Genomic DNA, 14,440 nt, shown 5'->3' on the forward strand with positions numbered 1-14,440 from the left:
AGAATTCTTCCTGGTGGGAGGAAGTGATGTGCTCAGGTACGAGGTGTGCTCAGTTGTGAGGTGTGCTCAGTTGTGAGGTGTGCTCAGGTGTACCCAGAGGGGCTTTGGAGCAACCCCGTCCTGAGGCCCAAACGCTTTGGATTCCAGCCTGTGCTGCACAGGTGTCCTCTCCCCCACCCACCTTCACAGGATGGAGGTGGCTGTGATACAGAGGAAGACAAAGTCAAAAGCTTTGCAGGATGCCACGTACACGGCCTGCAGACTCTCAAGAACGTGGAATGACAAGAGAACTGGGCAAGAAACAGAAATTTAATTGAATAAAAACTCCAGGCTTTGACAGGGATGAGAAGACACAAAGCAGTAATTCCATTCATTAACAGAGGGGAGGGGCATCTTTCTACCCAGAAATACTTCCACAAAATGGGAAAGAAACTTTGCTTTTCTGTTCTGTTCTTTCTTTCCTATTCTCTTTCTTTCCTTTAAATAAAAATGTGTGTGCGAGCTGGGTGCTGGTGGTTCGTTCCATAATCACAGCTGGGCGCTGGTGGTTTGCTCCACAATCACAGCCCCTCAGGAGGGTGGAATCCGAGGATTGTGCTTCCAAGCCCTGGTAGGAAAGCCCACGATACTCATATCTACCATGAACCACCAACATGCTGGAAGTGGAGCTGTGGCTGAAGTGGTAGAGTGCTAGCCTTGAGCAAAAACAAAAGCTCAAGGACAGCACTTAGGCCCTGAACTCAAGCCCCAGGACTAGCAAATAATAATAATATAATAAGTCTATGTGCAGGATCCCTGTCACAACTTTGGCAAAGCTCACAACCACTGCACAAGGACTTTCTCCTGGCAGAGGAAGCTGACAGGTGAACACACTTTGAATATGTTTCTTCTCTTTCTGTTTCAGTTTCTTCTCCTGTGCACAGGGCAGATGCTTTGTTGGGTAATGAGATGAACAGTGATTCATGCACCAGTTGAACTTCAGCACCAGGGCTGGTCTCCCTTGGGACAGATGAGGCGGGGTGGGGGGGGGCCTCAGGGCTCAGGAACTAGAACCTTCCCAGGAGGCCCCCACTCCTGTGGGAAGGTATCAAGATGGGCAGATGTTGGGGTGGTAGAGGGGCTGGCTGTGATCTGTTCTGGTGGCGATTTTCTGAAGCTGGGATGCTTACTCAAGGGAGAGAGCTACGTGGACAGCAGGAGGATGGCAACATTGAGATCTGCGCTGACTGCACCCTTCTGCCGACAACGAAGGGCGCCCTCCCCTGCCTGAGGGCTGACAGATGACTTCTGGAAGGATCCTCTCACACTAACCTCCAGGATCCTTCTGAAATACAGTTGTCTCCTTCCTAGAGGCAACCCTGAGGTGGCCGCCTGGGTCTACAGTGGAGAAGCGTGATGAAGTGTGTCACCTGCTGGGAGTCTTGTCAGGATGTGAGTGTGTTCTTCCAGGGCTGCCTGACTCAGAAGGCCTGTCCTTCACAAGACATTTGGGGAGGAAAGTTATCTCCATACATTAGTCTCTAGCCCCAGGCTCATACACAGAGGAGTCTAGATTTATCGACACTTACTTTTCTCCAGGAAAAGTTTTCTTACCACCACCTTATCCCGCTGGCTCATACCCAACCTCATCACATTAGGAAGCAGACACTACCTCAGGTTTTAGCAGTGGAGAAACCAGATCACTTGGCTTCAAGTGAGAGTTGCTTAATTAGGTTGCTTGTCCTACAGCACATAACACATATAAAGAGTAAGACACAAGGTGTGTGGATAGTGTTTATGCTCTTGATATTCCATTGTTGAAAGAAGGGGTTTGCCAGTTGAGTGGCTACGAGTGAGTTCTACACACAGCTCCGGAAAGGGGCACTATGGGGTCTCAAGTTGAGGTGGAAACCACCCCTATGTGCCTACCAGGGCAGAGGGTTAAGACTGACAGAGGCCTTGGCCCGAACACCACCGTTCGCACTGTAGGAATGTGCTATTACAATACAGAAGAGTTCAAACTTTTTTTTTTCCTAAAGTAAACTTGGCCTACGGTAGAGACCTAAAGGTAAAACAAAACACCAGTACTAAAACAACACAGAATACTTAATATGTCATGGAACTGAAGTTTAAGATGAGAATTGTCCCAGAGTTTGTGGAGCTGAAATAAGCTCAGGCTGATTGGTTTTAACCAAGAAGATGTTCTTCCCAGAGAGATCCAGTCTGTGGCTTAGAGTTCCAAAGTCCTCCTTCAGAAATGAACACTTCATCTAGATTTGTTTCCTTTTATCTGTTTAGGCGTTTAAGACAGCTGTTTGATACTTCATGGAATTAAAAAGCTATGCATAACACATAAATCATCCTGAAATATGTACCTAGCTTTCTTCATGATAAAAGTTATTTTCAAGAATGGAGAGCCTGCCTTCAAACATGAGCCATTATTAACTGCGGTGAGTCGTCAGAAAACCTATGGTGAGATTAGTTTAAGCAGGATCATTCCTGAAGAATGTGAGGAAGGAATCAAGATGTTTCTAGTTGATGAAAAAAGCTGAGGAGACCCACACGCTGCAGAAGTCTTGCCATGTCAGCACATCAGGAGTTGAGATTTTGGCTTGTGTCACACCAACAGAGGCTTGAAGCTGATGTTGGCCTTGTGAAGGTCTTTGGAGCATCTGTATATCCCTGTGGGGTGCTGAAAATAGTCATAGCCCCACCTACTGCAGCTATGGCTCCACCCACTGCAGCCATGGCCACACCTACTACAGTCATGGCCACACCCACTGCAGCCATGGCCACACCCACTGCTTCCTTCTCCAGGGTCGTAGAGCTTGGTGGAGACAAAATTTCAGGCAGTCAGTCTGCTCTTCTAGACAGTCGGCTTGCTATTTTCATCTGGTTTTCTAGAACCAGCTTCTGGCTCTCCATCCTTGGCATTTCCCCCTCTACTCATTAGTTTTTTGTTAGTCACCCATTTGTTTATTTCTTCTTGTCTTGACATTAGACCCATACAAAGTCAAAAACCACAACAACATCACCTTGGGAGACAGGAAAGACGAGGACGGATCTAGCCGCAGGATGGATGTCGGGCCAGTGCTGCCAGGAGCAGCTGCATAGACACCGCTTAGACGCTGACACTGGCGAGTGCAGACAGGACACGGGGGAGTGGGCGGCGCGGTGCGGCCGCCCTCATGGCGTCAGAGGCGGCTTTGGCGATGGGCTCGAACTCTCGCTGTCGAAGCTGGCAGCTCGGCCCTGCCACTGCAGAGGAGGAAACCCAGTTACCGACAGCCATTGAGCTAACGCTTCCACTCCAACCCCACCCTGGCTATGCCCTGGGCTCCTCGCAAGCAACATGGATTTGCTGTCCGCTGTGCAGAATTGGGAGGAAGGCTGGGAGTGCCTTGTCTGGCTTTCTTCACAATGTGGTGTGTGTGCATGTGTGCATGCATGCATGTGTACTGCATGTGTGCATGTGTGTATGTACCCACGTGTGTGCATGTGCGTGTGTTAAGGAGCTGCCGTGGTGGACCATTTCAGTGCAAGTCTAGCACTGTTCTTGCTGTGAACAGATGACGCTACCAGTGTGTGGAGTGAGGCTTCATGGCCCCGATCCCACGCAAGAATTATTTGCAGTTTGTCTGGCAGCCGTTAGTGCCACAGAGAACCCCCGGAGAGCCTTGGCTCTCCAGTCTTGATATGTGCTCCAGTATTTGCACCTGGTTTGCAGGGGGAGGGAGGGGAGGGAGGCGGCCCTTCTTCTTTCTCCTCAGCTTTCTCCTCGCAGACCCATGCCCCCTGCAGGCCTCTAGCCCACTGTGGAAGTACACATGGTGATGCGTGACGGACAGGAGCTCCGGGACTGATGGGCTGGAGCCTGGAGTGGAAAATCCAGGCCCTGCCCCGCCCCGTCTCCAGGGCAAGGAACTCAGTCCTGGAATGTTCTTGACCTGTCTGGGGGTGGCCTAGGTTCGCAGAGCCAGTGTCTTCCCCTGCAACTCCTGTCCATGTTGTGGGGGGGGGAGGAGGGAGACAGAGCTCGGGTAAGTGGTCAGATGGTCCTCCCGCCTCTCATCTCGCCTGGGGAAGGGTGGGCTTGGGTTTATGCAGCTTGGGTTTGGACGCAGGAGGATGGACGGCGTCTGGCAGCTATGTCTAGACAGAGCTAAGCTATCTGAGGGTAAACCTTCTGTCACCCAGGGAACAGCCACAGAGCCAAGGAGATGCCAGACCGGCAGGACAACGCCCAGCCGCAGCCCCAAGCTCAGCCTCCACGCTCCCCTCAGGGGCCTTCACACTTCCTGAGCACACCAGCCTGAAGGCTCACAGCTGAGCCTCGGCTGCCATCACGTGACCTAGACCTGCCCAATCCCACTGGGCCAGACTGGAGGGGGCCGGGAGTGAGTGGTGGCTCACACCTGTCATCCCAGCTACTCGGCAGACTGAGATCTGAGGATCGTGTTTCAAAGCCAGCCCAGACAGGAAAGCCCATGAGACTCTTATCTCCAATGAACCACCAGAAAACCCAAAGTGGTGCTGTGGCTCAAGCGTGTAGAGCGCCAGCCTTGAGTGAAAAAGCTAAGGGACAGCGCCCAGACCCTGAGTTCAAGCCCTAGCACTGGCGCGTGGAAAGCCTGCCTGCTCTCTTACAGGTAAGAAAACAAAGACACAGAGGTTGAGACGGCCAGTGAGGAGCAGAGAGAGCCTGGCCACAGAGCCAGGTCTTCTGGCCCCTTCCGCTCCATCCTGCCACGGTGCGGCGGGAGCTGCGGGGAGGGAGGAGATGAAGTGCAACCAATGGCCTGACTCCAGGTACTTACTCCTAACTCCGGTGCAGTCCCTCTGCTTGCAGCGTCCGCGTGAATGAAATCACAACCGAGGGGTTCCCTGGTGAGATACGGGCAATCAATAAGTGCCTGGCCCCTGGGCCCCTGGGCCTTCTGCCTCAAGTCTGCACACCCTGAGGTGGCGTGAGACCGTGAGGAATGCTCTCGCCAGCAGATCCTGCTGTGTGGAGCTAGGTGACCGCCTTCGATGGTCAGCAAGAGGCACCCGGTCACTGCTGGCTCCTCTCCAGATCACAGGCCACAGAGACAACTGGATCAACTGTCCAGCCCAGAGCGGGAAACACAAAATGCTACAAAATGCTACACAAAGCACCTCTGTCCTATACTCCTCGCAGGGTAGCCGCACAGAGCGTAACTGTTTATCTGGAATGAATGGAGAAAGAACATGGACTGTCGGCTAAGGCCTCAAGTTTTCCTGTGATGATAAACCAAGGGAGGAGCTTAGTGCATGAATGGAGAGGTGGATAATTCTAGAATACACACCCAGGTGGCTCTGGGAAATCAGAGACCCTGTCCCCCACCAACAGGAAGGTTACTGTTCCCAGGCAGCTGTGTGCTACGGTCTGTTGAAATGTAAAATTTATGGAAAGCCAGGGCCACAGCTCACACCCGACATCCTAGCAAATTCTGGGGATAACACTGAGGATTGTGGTTCAAAGCCAGCCGGGGTGGGAAAGTCTATGAGATTCTTAATCTCCAATGAACCAGCAAAAAGTCAGAAGTGGAGCGATGGCTCAAGTGGAGAGCATCAGTATCAGCCAAAAAAAAAAAACTAAGCAAGAGCGCAAGGTCCTGAGGCCAAGCCGCAGCCATGACCCACACAGAAATCTACAGCAGGCGATCTGAACGTGGCCCCTGGCAATAAAGCTGGAGAGGAGCCCAGCCACCCGGCTCTGCGTGTGGAAACATGGATGATGGCCGCACCTCGCCAAGGAGGAACGTAGGAAGAAATGGGCTGGTACGTAGCTGGGCAGGTGCTGGATCTGGCTTAATGCATTTTTATTCACAGGAGATCCCAGCAGGGGAAAATACTTTCTCAATGAATTTGTTTCCCTCAACCTTATTTTAAACCCCTAACAGGCAAGCCAGTTTGATGCCCTCTATTCTTATTAATAAAAAGAGAAATGATCACAGCACTTGAAACTCAGCTAGGAAAGGTACAAGATACACACGGAGTGCTTTACAGATATGAGGTCATTTATCTTCTTGGCACTGGAGGAGATTTCTTTTTTCTTTTTTTTTTTTTTTTTTGTCGGTCGTGGGGCTTGAACTCTGAGCCTGGGTGCTGTCCCTCAGCTCTTCAGCTCAAGGTGAGCGCTCTACCACTTGAGCCACAGCGCCACTTCCGGTTTTCTGGTGGTTTATTGGAGATAGGAGTCTCACGGTCTCTCCTGCCCGGGCTGGCTTTGAACCGCGATCCTCAGATCTCAGCCTCCTGAGTAGCTAGGATTACAGGCGTGAGCCACCAGTGCCTGGCTGGAGGAGATTTCTTTATGGATGGTGCGGCTGGGAGGGAGATCCAACCTCCAGGAGCAAGGCTCTTAGTGTCAGGACTGAGCAAAGAGGAGGCAGGTGAGCAGTGAGGACAGTTGAGGACACAGAGTGCTATGTGAACACACAGGAGTGTTAGTTCATGTTAGCCGGCTGAGGTGTGTGTGTGTGTGTGTGTGTGTGTGTGTGTGTGTGTGTGTGTGTGTGTGTGTGTGTGTGTGTGTTAGTGTACTGGGGCTTGAACCCAGGGCCTTGCGCTATCCTTACCTGGCTTTTCTGCCCCTGGCTAGCACTCTGCCACTTAAGCCACAACTGCACTTCCAGTTATTTACTGGTTAATGGGAGATAAGAGTCTCACAGACTTCCTACCCAGGCTGGCTGCAAATCGTAGTCCTCACAGCTCAGCCTCCTGAGCAGTTAGGGCTACAGGTGTGAACCGCAAGCCCTCACCTAGATGTATAGATGCATTTTAATAAAAGTGTCCATGAAGACTGCATACCAGTCCCTACTGCTGAAATCCTCCATCGCCAAGACGGATGTCATTTTCAGCTTCTTTGTGCAGAGAAATGATCATAGGAGGAGGAAATGTGTGTGTGAAGGGGGGGCAGTCCTGTGCACACTCAATCGCTCACTCCAGGGCCAGGTGATGAAAAAAAGTAAAGCCGAGGGATATGAATCAATTTAATCTTTTTGTTTTCTGCGGACCGTTAACTCGACTGCCTCACCAAATATTCATTTTCAAGGGCTCTATTCTACTTTATCTTTCTCTTTTGTCAAGAAGAGTGAGTCAGAGTTCTCAAAGACACAGACTTGGAATCAATTATGTGGACTAATTAGATTGCACTTATCAGGATCCTGGGGGCCCAGGCCTGGCACCAGAGCGTGCCGCGCTCCATTTCTCCTGCTACACGCTTCCTTTGCTGAGGCTAGCCAGACATCAGGGGTGCAGGGTCTGCCCCGTGTGTCAAGGAAGGCAGCCAGCCCCTTGCAGCTCTGGGCCTGGGAAAGGTGAGGGGACGGGCCTACCCCTCACCAACCCAAAGTCAAAGCCTGGGGTGGGCAGCGGCCGCCTGGACTCTCACAGTCCCATGCCCACCCTCAAAGCCCCCTCAACAGATGCTGAGGACTGAAGGCTGGCTGCAGCCTGCCCAGGGCTGCTAGCTGGGCTCATGACACACAGGGCTGTGCAGCAGCCTCATCCAGGGCTGGAGTCGGGGTGGGGGGGCTGAGAATGGCCCTGGGGTCCTTGGCTGGGTGGACATTTTCTGCTGCACTTTTTAAAGGCACCTCTGCTTTAAGCTTTGGTGGAAGGGCCCCATGCCCACCAAACACTTTTTTGCCAGGTGCAGGTGGCTCACGCCTATCATCCCAGCTACTCAGGAGGCTGAGGTCTGAGGATCGTAGTTCCAAGCCAGCCTGGGTAGGAAAGTCCGTGAGACTCTTATCTGCACTAAAACTACCAAAAAAAGAGTCAGAAGTGGCGCAGTGGCTCAAGTGGTACAGCACCAGGTTTGAGCTCAAGGACAGCACCCAGACCCTGAGTTCAAGCCCAAGCACCAGCACCTAAACAAAAAAGGCCTTTGTTTTGGTATTCGATTCTCTATGGGGTTCTGTACAGCACCTAGCTTTTTATGTAGACAGGGCTGTGATTCGAAGCAGAGGCTCAGCCTGGTCTGACTACCTGGACCCAATCTACCCGAGAAATGCAGGCTAAGAGCTCACCAAGGCCATGACCACAGGATCTAAATTGGTCAGGTGGCAAGTGGGACAAGCATTGATGTCACTCAAAGAGACATTTTCCTTCCTTCCTTCCTTCCTTCCTTCCTTCCTTCCTTCCTTCCTTCCTTCCTTCTTCCCTCCCTCCCTCTCTCCCTCCCCCTCCCTCCCTCTCTCCCTCCTTCCTTCCTCCTCCTCTATCTTCTTTGTGGTGCGTGCGTGTGTGCATGCCAGTACTAAGGCTTGAATTCAGGATCTGAGTGCTGTCCTTTAGCTTTTTCACTGCAGGTTGGTGTTCTACCACTTGAACCACAGCTTCATTTCTGGCTTTTTGCTGGTTAATTGAAGATGAGCATCTCACAAACTTTCCTGCTCAAGCTCTGAACTGCAATCCTTGGATCTCAGTCTCCTGAGTAGTTGAGATTATAGGCAGGAGCCACTGGTGCCCAGCTAAAGGGATGTTTTCCTGACAGTGGAGGAGAAGCCCTGGGCTCCAGCGTACATAGCAAGCCAGGAGCATGCATAGCAAGCCAGGAGAGGGCAAAAATGGAGCCACAGCCTCTGCCAGCCTGGCTGGGGACTCCACTAGACAGCAGTGCCTCTCCGGAGAGATTGTGAAGCCTTTCTTGCAAGGAGAGAGCTGCTCTCTGGCAGTTGTCGACCTGCCATCTATCCACAAAGGAAATGCCAAACTCAGCCTGGCTCGGGCCTGGGGAGCTGGGTGTTCTGATGGCAGGAGTTCCTGCCCAGGTTCTGATCTCACTCCCCTCTGGGGTGCATCCTAAAGGACTAACTCAGGGGCTCTGAGGAGACTTTCAGGCCCGGCAGTGGCTTGCTGGGAAGGCTTTTTCAAGGTTTAAATTTTCCCATTAAGAACTCAGCATTGGCCGGGTGCCGGTGGCTCACACCCATGATCCTAGCTACTCAGGAGGCTGAGATCTGAGGATCAGGCAGGAAAGTCCACGAGACTCTTCACTTAATTAGCAAAAAGCTGTTAGTGGTGCCGTGGTAGAGCACTAGCAATAAGTGAAAAAGTTCAGGGGCAGTGCCCAGGCCCTGAGTTCCAACAGGCCCCAGTACCAACACGGAACAACAGAAAACAAGACAACCTCCAGGATTGCTTGTGAAACATCCCATGTCAGGGGCCCCATCAGGCAGCCTCCGTCTCCCCAGTGCCCGTTATGTGGAGGAGCACGGGACCCTGTGCCCCGCCCGCTGATGCCCCGGATGCCCCACAGCTGCCATTCTCAGCCCACAATGCCAAGCGGCCAACGCGCCGGGCAGGCAGCCTCACCCACCTCTTTGAAGGATTTCTTTACCTCCACCAGGGAGTGCCAGTGGGCGATGGGCTTCCGGGGATAGGCCAGCATCTCGTTCCAGTGGTCCCTGCCCAAGCCTTCGGCACTGGTCCCCACGCCACACACCCCGATGATCTCGTTGTGGCCCACTCTGCGGAAGACAGACCCCGCCATTGGCCACCAGGCAGCTCTTGGGCAGAAGGGTGAGCGCTACAGGCCAACACTGGGCTGGCCTGGGAGGTCAGAGCCTGTGAGGCTGCTCGACCTCCATCAGACACAGGGAGATAAGCAAGGGCCAGGGGCTTGCCTGGAACCCCAGGGACCAATGGCCTCTCACCTTGTGACCTGACCAGCCCTTCATAGCCAGAGACAGCAGCACTGGAAGAGAATCCATTAACGAGAGATAATGCTGAGAGCCATTTCTCCTCCCCCAGCCGTGATTTATTCACTCAGCAAGAGCATCCATTACCACTCAAGTAACATTAGTCAAGGAGCCTGAGAACTTGTGTTCGAAATCCAGGACTGTAGCTGGGCACCAGTGGCACACCTGTAATCCTAGCTAGCTGGGAGGCTGAGATCTGAGGATACAGGTGCGAAAGCAGCCCACACGGATGAATTGAGAAACTGTTGTGTCCAATTAACCAGTGAAACTCCAGAAGTGGCCAGGTGCTGGTGGCTCACGCCTGTAATCCTACCTCCATTGTGGTTCGAAGTCAGCCCGGATAGGAAAGTCCAAAAGGCTCCAATAAACGACTTTCAAAGGCTGGACATGGCGCTGTGGCTCAAGTGCATTAGCCTTGAGCAAAAGAAGCTCAGGGTCAGCGCCCAGGCCCAGAGTTCAAGCTCCAGGACTGGCAAAAAAAAAAAAAAAAAAAAGCCAGAAGTGGAGCTGTAGCTCAAGTGGTAGAGTGGCAGCAGTGTGGAGCAGAAAAAGCCAGGCAAGAGAGCAAGACCTAGAGTTCAAATCCTAGAACTGTCCCCGCAGTAAAGAAAAAAAAAATCCAGGACGAGGCATTAGCGCAGATCTCAGTCTCCTTCTGTTAAGGGACAGCTGGAGAGAGGGAATCGTGAGGGGCAGTGGCTGGGCAGTGTTTTTGAGGCAGCCTTGATGGGGAGCAGAATCAAAAAATGAGAAAAAACACCCTCAAAGAGGACCGGGGCTGGGAGGCGTGGTGGGCCTGGTGGCGGAAAGTCGTGGGAGCCCAGGGGAAGGACACAGCCATGACCCATCTTCAGAGGAGTAGAGCTGAGGAATGTGTTCAGGAAGATGTGTTTTTAGTCAACTGGCAGAGTTGGGGCAGAATTCGCCTAAGGCTATGCGGGGCCGAGGTGGTAGGGACTGATCCTGTCGGTGGTGGTGTTCTAAGTCCTTGCTTGGCTTCTACATTCCCTTGCTTGGCTTCTATGCTCCGGGCTAAACCCAAACTACTTGAACTCCAGCCATGCCCAGCTTTTTGTTGGTTAATTAGATAAGCATCTCACAGACTTTCCTGTCCAGGCCAGCTCTGAATGGTCCTCCTCAGATCTCAGCCTCCTGAGTAGCTGGAATGACAGGCGTGAGCCACAGGTGTGGGGCTTGCCAGAGAGGCATGTTAAAGGACGGCCAGTGGTCATGGCGCCACCTGGGACAACGGGAAGCGATGGGTGGAAACAGGCCACTGGGAGGGAAGCCGAGGCCCGCGTGGTTCCCTCAAGTCCCTTCGGGTGGCAGAGCCCGCACCCCAAACTCCGGGTCCTAGGCCAAGAAGCCCCAGGGTGGAGGCAGGAGCCGTGTCCCTGGGGCTGGGCTGCACGTACCTGTCGTAGTCCATGACCGAGATGAGCAGGCTCACTTGATCCATGTTCTCCGGAGGAATGTCAAAGATGACTGCCTCGTTGTAGACGGGGTTGAGCGTGTTCTTCTTTATGGTGGTTTTCTTCTTCTTCAACCTCCGACCGTCACACAGCAGGGACACCTTGACATAGGGGTCTGTGCAGACGGGAACAGAGTGAAGGAGAGAGGGTATGTCCTGAGCATTGTTTGCCACAGAGGGCTGACTGTGTGTGTGTGTGTGTGTGTGTGAGAGAGAGAGAGAGAGAGAGAGAGGGGGAGAGAGAGAGAGAGAGAGAGAGAGAGAGAGAGAGAGAGAGAGAGAGAGAGAGAGAGAGAGAGAGAAACAAAGCCACCTGAAGTTACCTGTGTGCACACCTGTCTCTGAGGAGGCACTGGCATCTTTACTCTTATGAGGTACTAATAGAGATGCAGCCTGACCAGACACACACTGCCCATGCCCCAGACCTGCACCTCTGTCCCACAGTGCTTGGCTTGCTTTTTCTCTTTTTTTTATCTTCCCTCCCTCCTTCCCTTCCTTTTTTCCTTTATTCCTTCCTTCATTCCTTCCCTTCTTCCTCTTCCTCTCCTCCTTTTCTTCTTGCCTGTCCCTTGCACTGTCCCTCAACTCAAGGTGGGTGCTCTACCACTTGAGCCACACCTCTACTTCTGGCTTTTTGCTGATAAACTGAAGAATTTCATGTATTTTACTCTGTGGGCTTGGATTCAGGCTGTGAGCCTCAGCTCTTAGCCTCCCAGATAGCCAGGGTGACAGGTGACCCCATATTTCTCTCATGTGTTTGGAGACAGTTTTCCCCGGAGGTTTTCACCAGCATTACTGAGCAAAGGATCAAGGGGGTAACAAAAAGGCCTCCATGATGCTGAAGGAACACCCTGGAGTCAGAGAGACATGAACAGCTGCTGCCGCACGCTGTTTACGCTGGGTCCCCATATCTCAATACTCTCATTTGCATTTGTCAGCAGGAAGGGGATGCAGCCTGCTTTCTGCTCCCCTGGAAGTCATGTCCTGGCCACTTCTGAGCTGTGGAGTGGAAGGAGCTATGGCCGGGAGGGTGAGGGAGTCCGCCCTGGGAGAGGGCCAGGCTGGTAGGCTTTCTCCATGGTGTCTTGGACTGTCTCCACGCTGCCAGCAACTGTCTTGTTACTGAAATGTTTGTGTGCCTCCCAAGCGTGGCTCTCCATTCTGTTTTTCTGAATAGGGATTTCATGCCCTCTTCCTACCCTGAAATTTTCTACTCATCCAGATGAAGGGACACCTAGTGTATCGCATGGCACAGGTGTTTTGGTCACCATCATAATTAGTATTTAGGCTTCCAGCTCAAGAAGGGTGAAGATGACCCACAGGTAATAACAGCTTTCAGACACAGAGGGGCTGGCGCCTTGTCCAGGCTGTGTGCATGGGCAGGTGTGGGCTAAGTCCAATGCCCTCCCACCCTGCAATCCCGAGGGTGCAGCCCTGCCTCCTGTGCAAAAGCCTCCCGGACTCATGGCCCCTGACATGCAGTTCAGTGTGAAGGAGAGAAACCTCAGCCCTGCCCAGAAGGCCAAGCGTTGAAGGCTTTCCTACAGGCAACCAGATGAGGGTTGGGGTTGGGGTTGGGGTTAGGGTAAGAATTAGGGGTTAGAGTTAGGGTTAGGGATTAGGGTTAACGGTTAGGCAACTAGATGAAGGCATGTCCACAGCTCAGCCGTGGAGAGCTTAGGTTTTCTTTCTTTCTTTCTTTCTTTCTTTCTTTCTTTCTTTCTTTCTTTCTTTCTTTCTTTCTTTCTTTCTTTCTTTCTTTCTTTCTTTCTTTCTTTCTTTGTCGGTTGTAGGCCTGAACTCTGGGCCTGGGCACTGTCCCTCAGCTCTTCAGCTCAAGGTTAGCCCTCTACCACTTGAGCCACAGTGCCACTTCTGTCTTTTTCTGCTTATGTGGTGCTGAAGAATTGAACCCAGGGCCTCATGCATGTAAGGCAAGCGCTCTACCACTGAGCCACCTTCCCAGCCCATGAGAGAGCTTAGGTTTTCAAAGAAACTGGGGGAGGCAGCAGGGAATTTTAACCAGCCTGCTCTTGCACTCTACGGCTTTGTGAGACACCCTTCGGGATTTTCGGAGGATTTTGTCTGTGTGTGTGTGTGTGTGTGTGTGTGTGTGTGTGTGTGTGTGTGTGTGTGTGTGTGTGTGTGTGCCTGCCAGTACTAGGGCTTGAACTTAGGGCCTGGTTACCTGTCTTTGAGCTTTACTGCTGAATCCCGGGGCTCTATCACTTTAGCCACAGATCCACTTTTGGCTTTTTGGTGGTTAACTAGAGTCTCACAGAATTCCCTTCTCAGCTGGCTTCAAACCCTGATCCTCAGATTTCAGCCTCCTGAAGCTAGGATGACAGGCATAGCCCCAGAGCCTGGCCCACCATGACTGCTTTGTGGCATCTGTGCTCATATTTAAGAGCTTTCCAGGAAACACACAGTAAATGCCGGGGGTGTGGGGCAGATTCCATAGGAGCTGAGGGGCGCCTCCGGGGTGGTGTGACCCAGGACACAGACATCAGAGGAGGGCTTCCTGGAGGAGACAAATGGGGCCTTTCCCAGGCTGCGCATCCTCACAGGCAGTCCACCTGCAGCCTCCGCCCTCCCCAGCGAGCTTTCAGCTCACAAGCTTCAAGCTCCTGCTCTGTCACCCACCAGCTCCCAGAGGGCCCTCCTTACCATAAGGAAAGCATGTGCACACACCTGTGTCTATGTATGCATGTGTGTATATGTGTACATGTGCACACATGCACGTATGCAGGTACGCCCTGCCACCATGCCCAGCACACAGGCTTCTGCAGCTGCTCTCCATTCCTGCCTCCTTTTTAGCGTGTTTGCAGCCCAAGCCTGGGCGGAGGGCAGACATTTATTGGAACCACTCCATGCAACCCTTTTGGAAGTCTGGGCCAGTGCAGAAATGGAGAAGACTGTCCTGAGTGTGTCTCCTGCTCCTTTCCCTCCTCTGCATGAAAACTGTGAGCTGAGCCTCCTCCCCTCTGCCCCTCTATCACCCTCTTCCCTCCCTCCTCTCCCCTCTACCAGTGATCCACCCAGTGCTTATGATGTCCTGGGACACTGCTTAGCATCTCCCTGGATTTGCTCACTTATTCTGAGTACAATCAATGCAGGTGGTAGCGTTCCCATCTCCCAGACCAAGAAACACCTGTGGCCTGGATGGCGGATGTTGCAAAGGCCACGCCTAAAGGTCTGAGCCTAGCCTTGGTGCTACTGGCCCGGTGGTAGAACCTTCTGGACGTGTGGACTAAAGGAA

At 52.6% G+C, this 14,440-nt stretch overlaps 1 protein-coding gene across 2 annotated transcripts in view; it reads right to left on the minus strand.

Annotated features, from left to right (window-relative positions):
- Positions 1–299: 299 nt before the first annotated feature.
- Syt6 (synaptotagmin 6) overlaps positions 300–14,440 on the minus strand; it is a 34,997-nt gene continuing 20,856 nt past the window's right edge. Inside the window, exons 4-7 of one of the 2 annotated variants that reach the window (XM_070006394.1) lie at positions 11,126–11,297; positions 9,329–9,479; positions 4,797–4,863; positions 3,170–3,237 (exon numbers count right to left, since the gene is read on the minus strand). In XM_070006394.1, coding sequence (XP_069862495.1) covers positions 4,846–4,863; positions 9,329–9,479; positions 11,126–11,297 — 341 coding nt within the window. In that variant the 3' untranslated portion in view covers positions 3,170–3,237; positions 4,797–4,845. Of the gene's footprint in view, positions 3,238–4,796; positions 4,864–9,328; positions 9,480–11,125; positions 11,298–14,440 lie in introns of both variants that reach the window. The other variant, XM_070006393.1, reaches the window with a different exon arrangement.

The sequence above is a fragment of the Dipodomys merriami genome, unplaced genomic scaffold, assembly GCF_024711535.1.
Source record: "Dipodomys merriami isolate MVZ:Mamm:240054 unplaced genomic scaffold, mDipMer1.0.p SCAF_7, whole genome shotgun sequence".
In the NCBI taxonomy this organism is placed as follows: Eukaryota; Metazoa; Chordata; class Mammalia; order Rodentia; family Heteromyidae; genus Dipodomys; species Dipodomys merriami.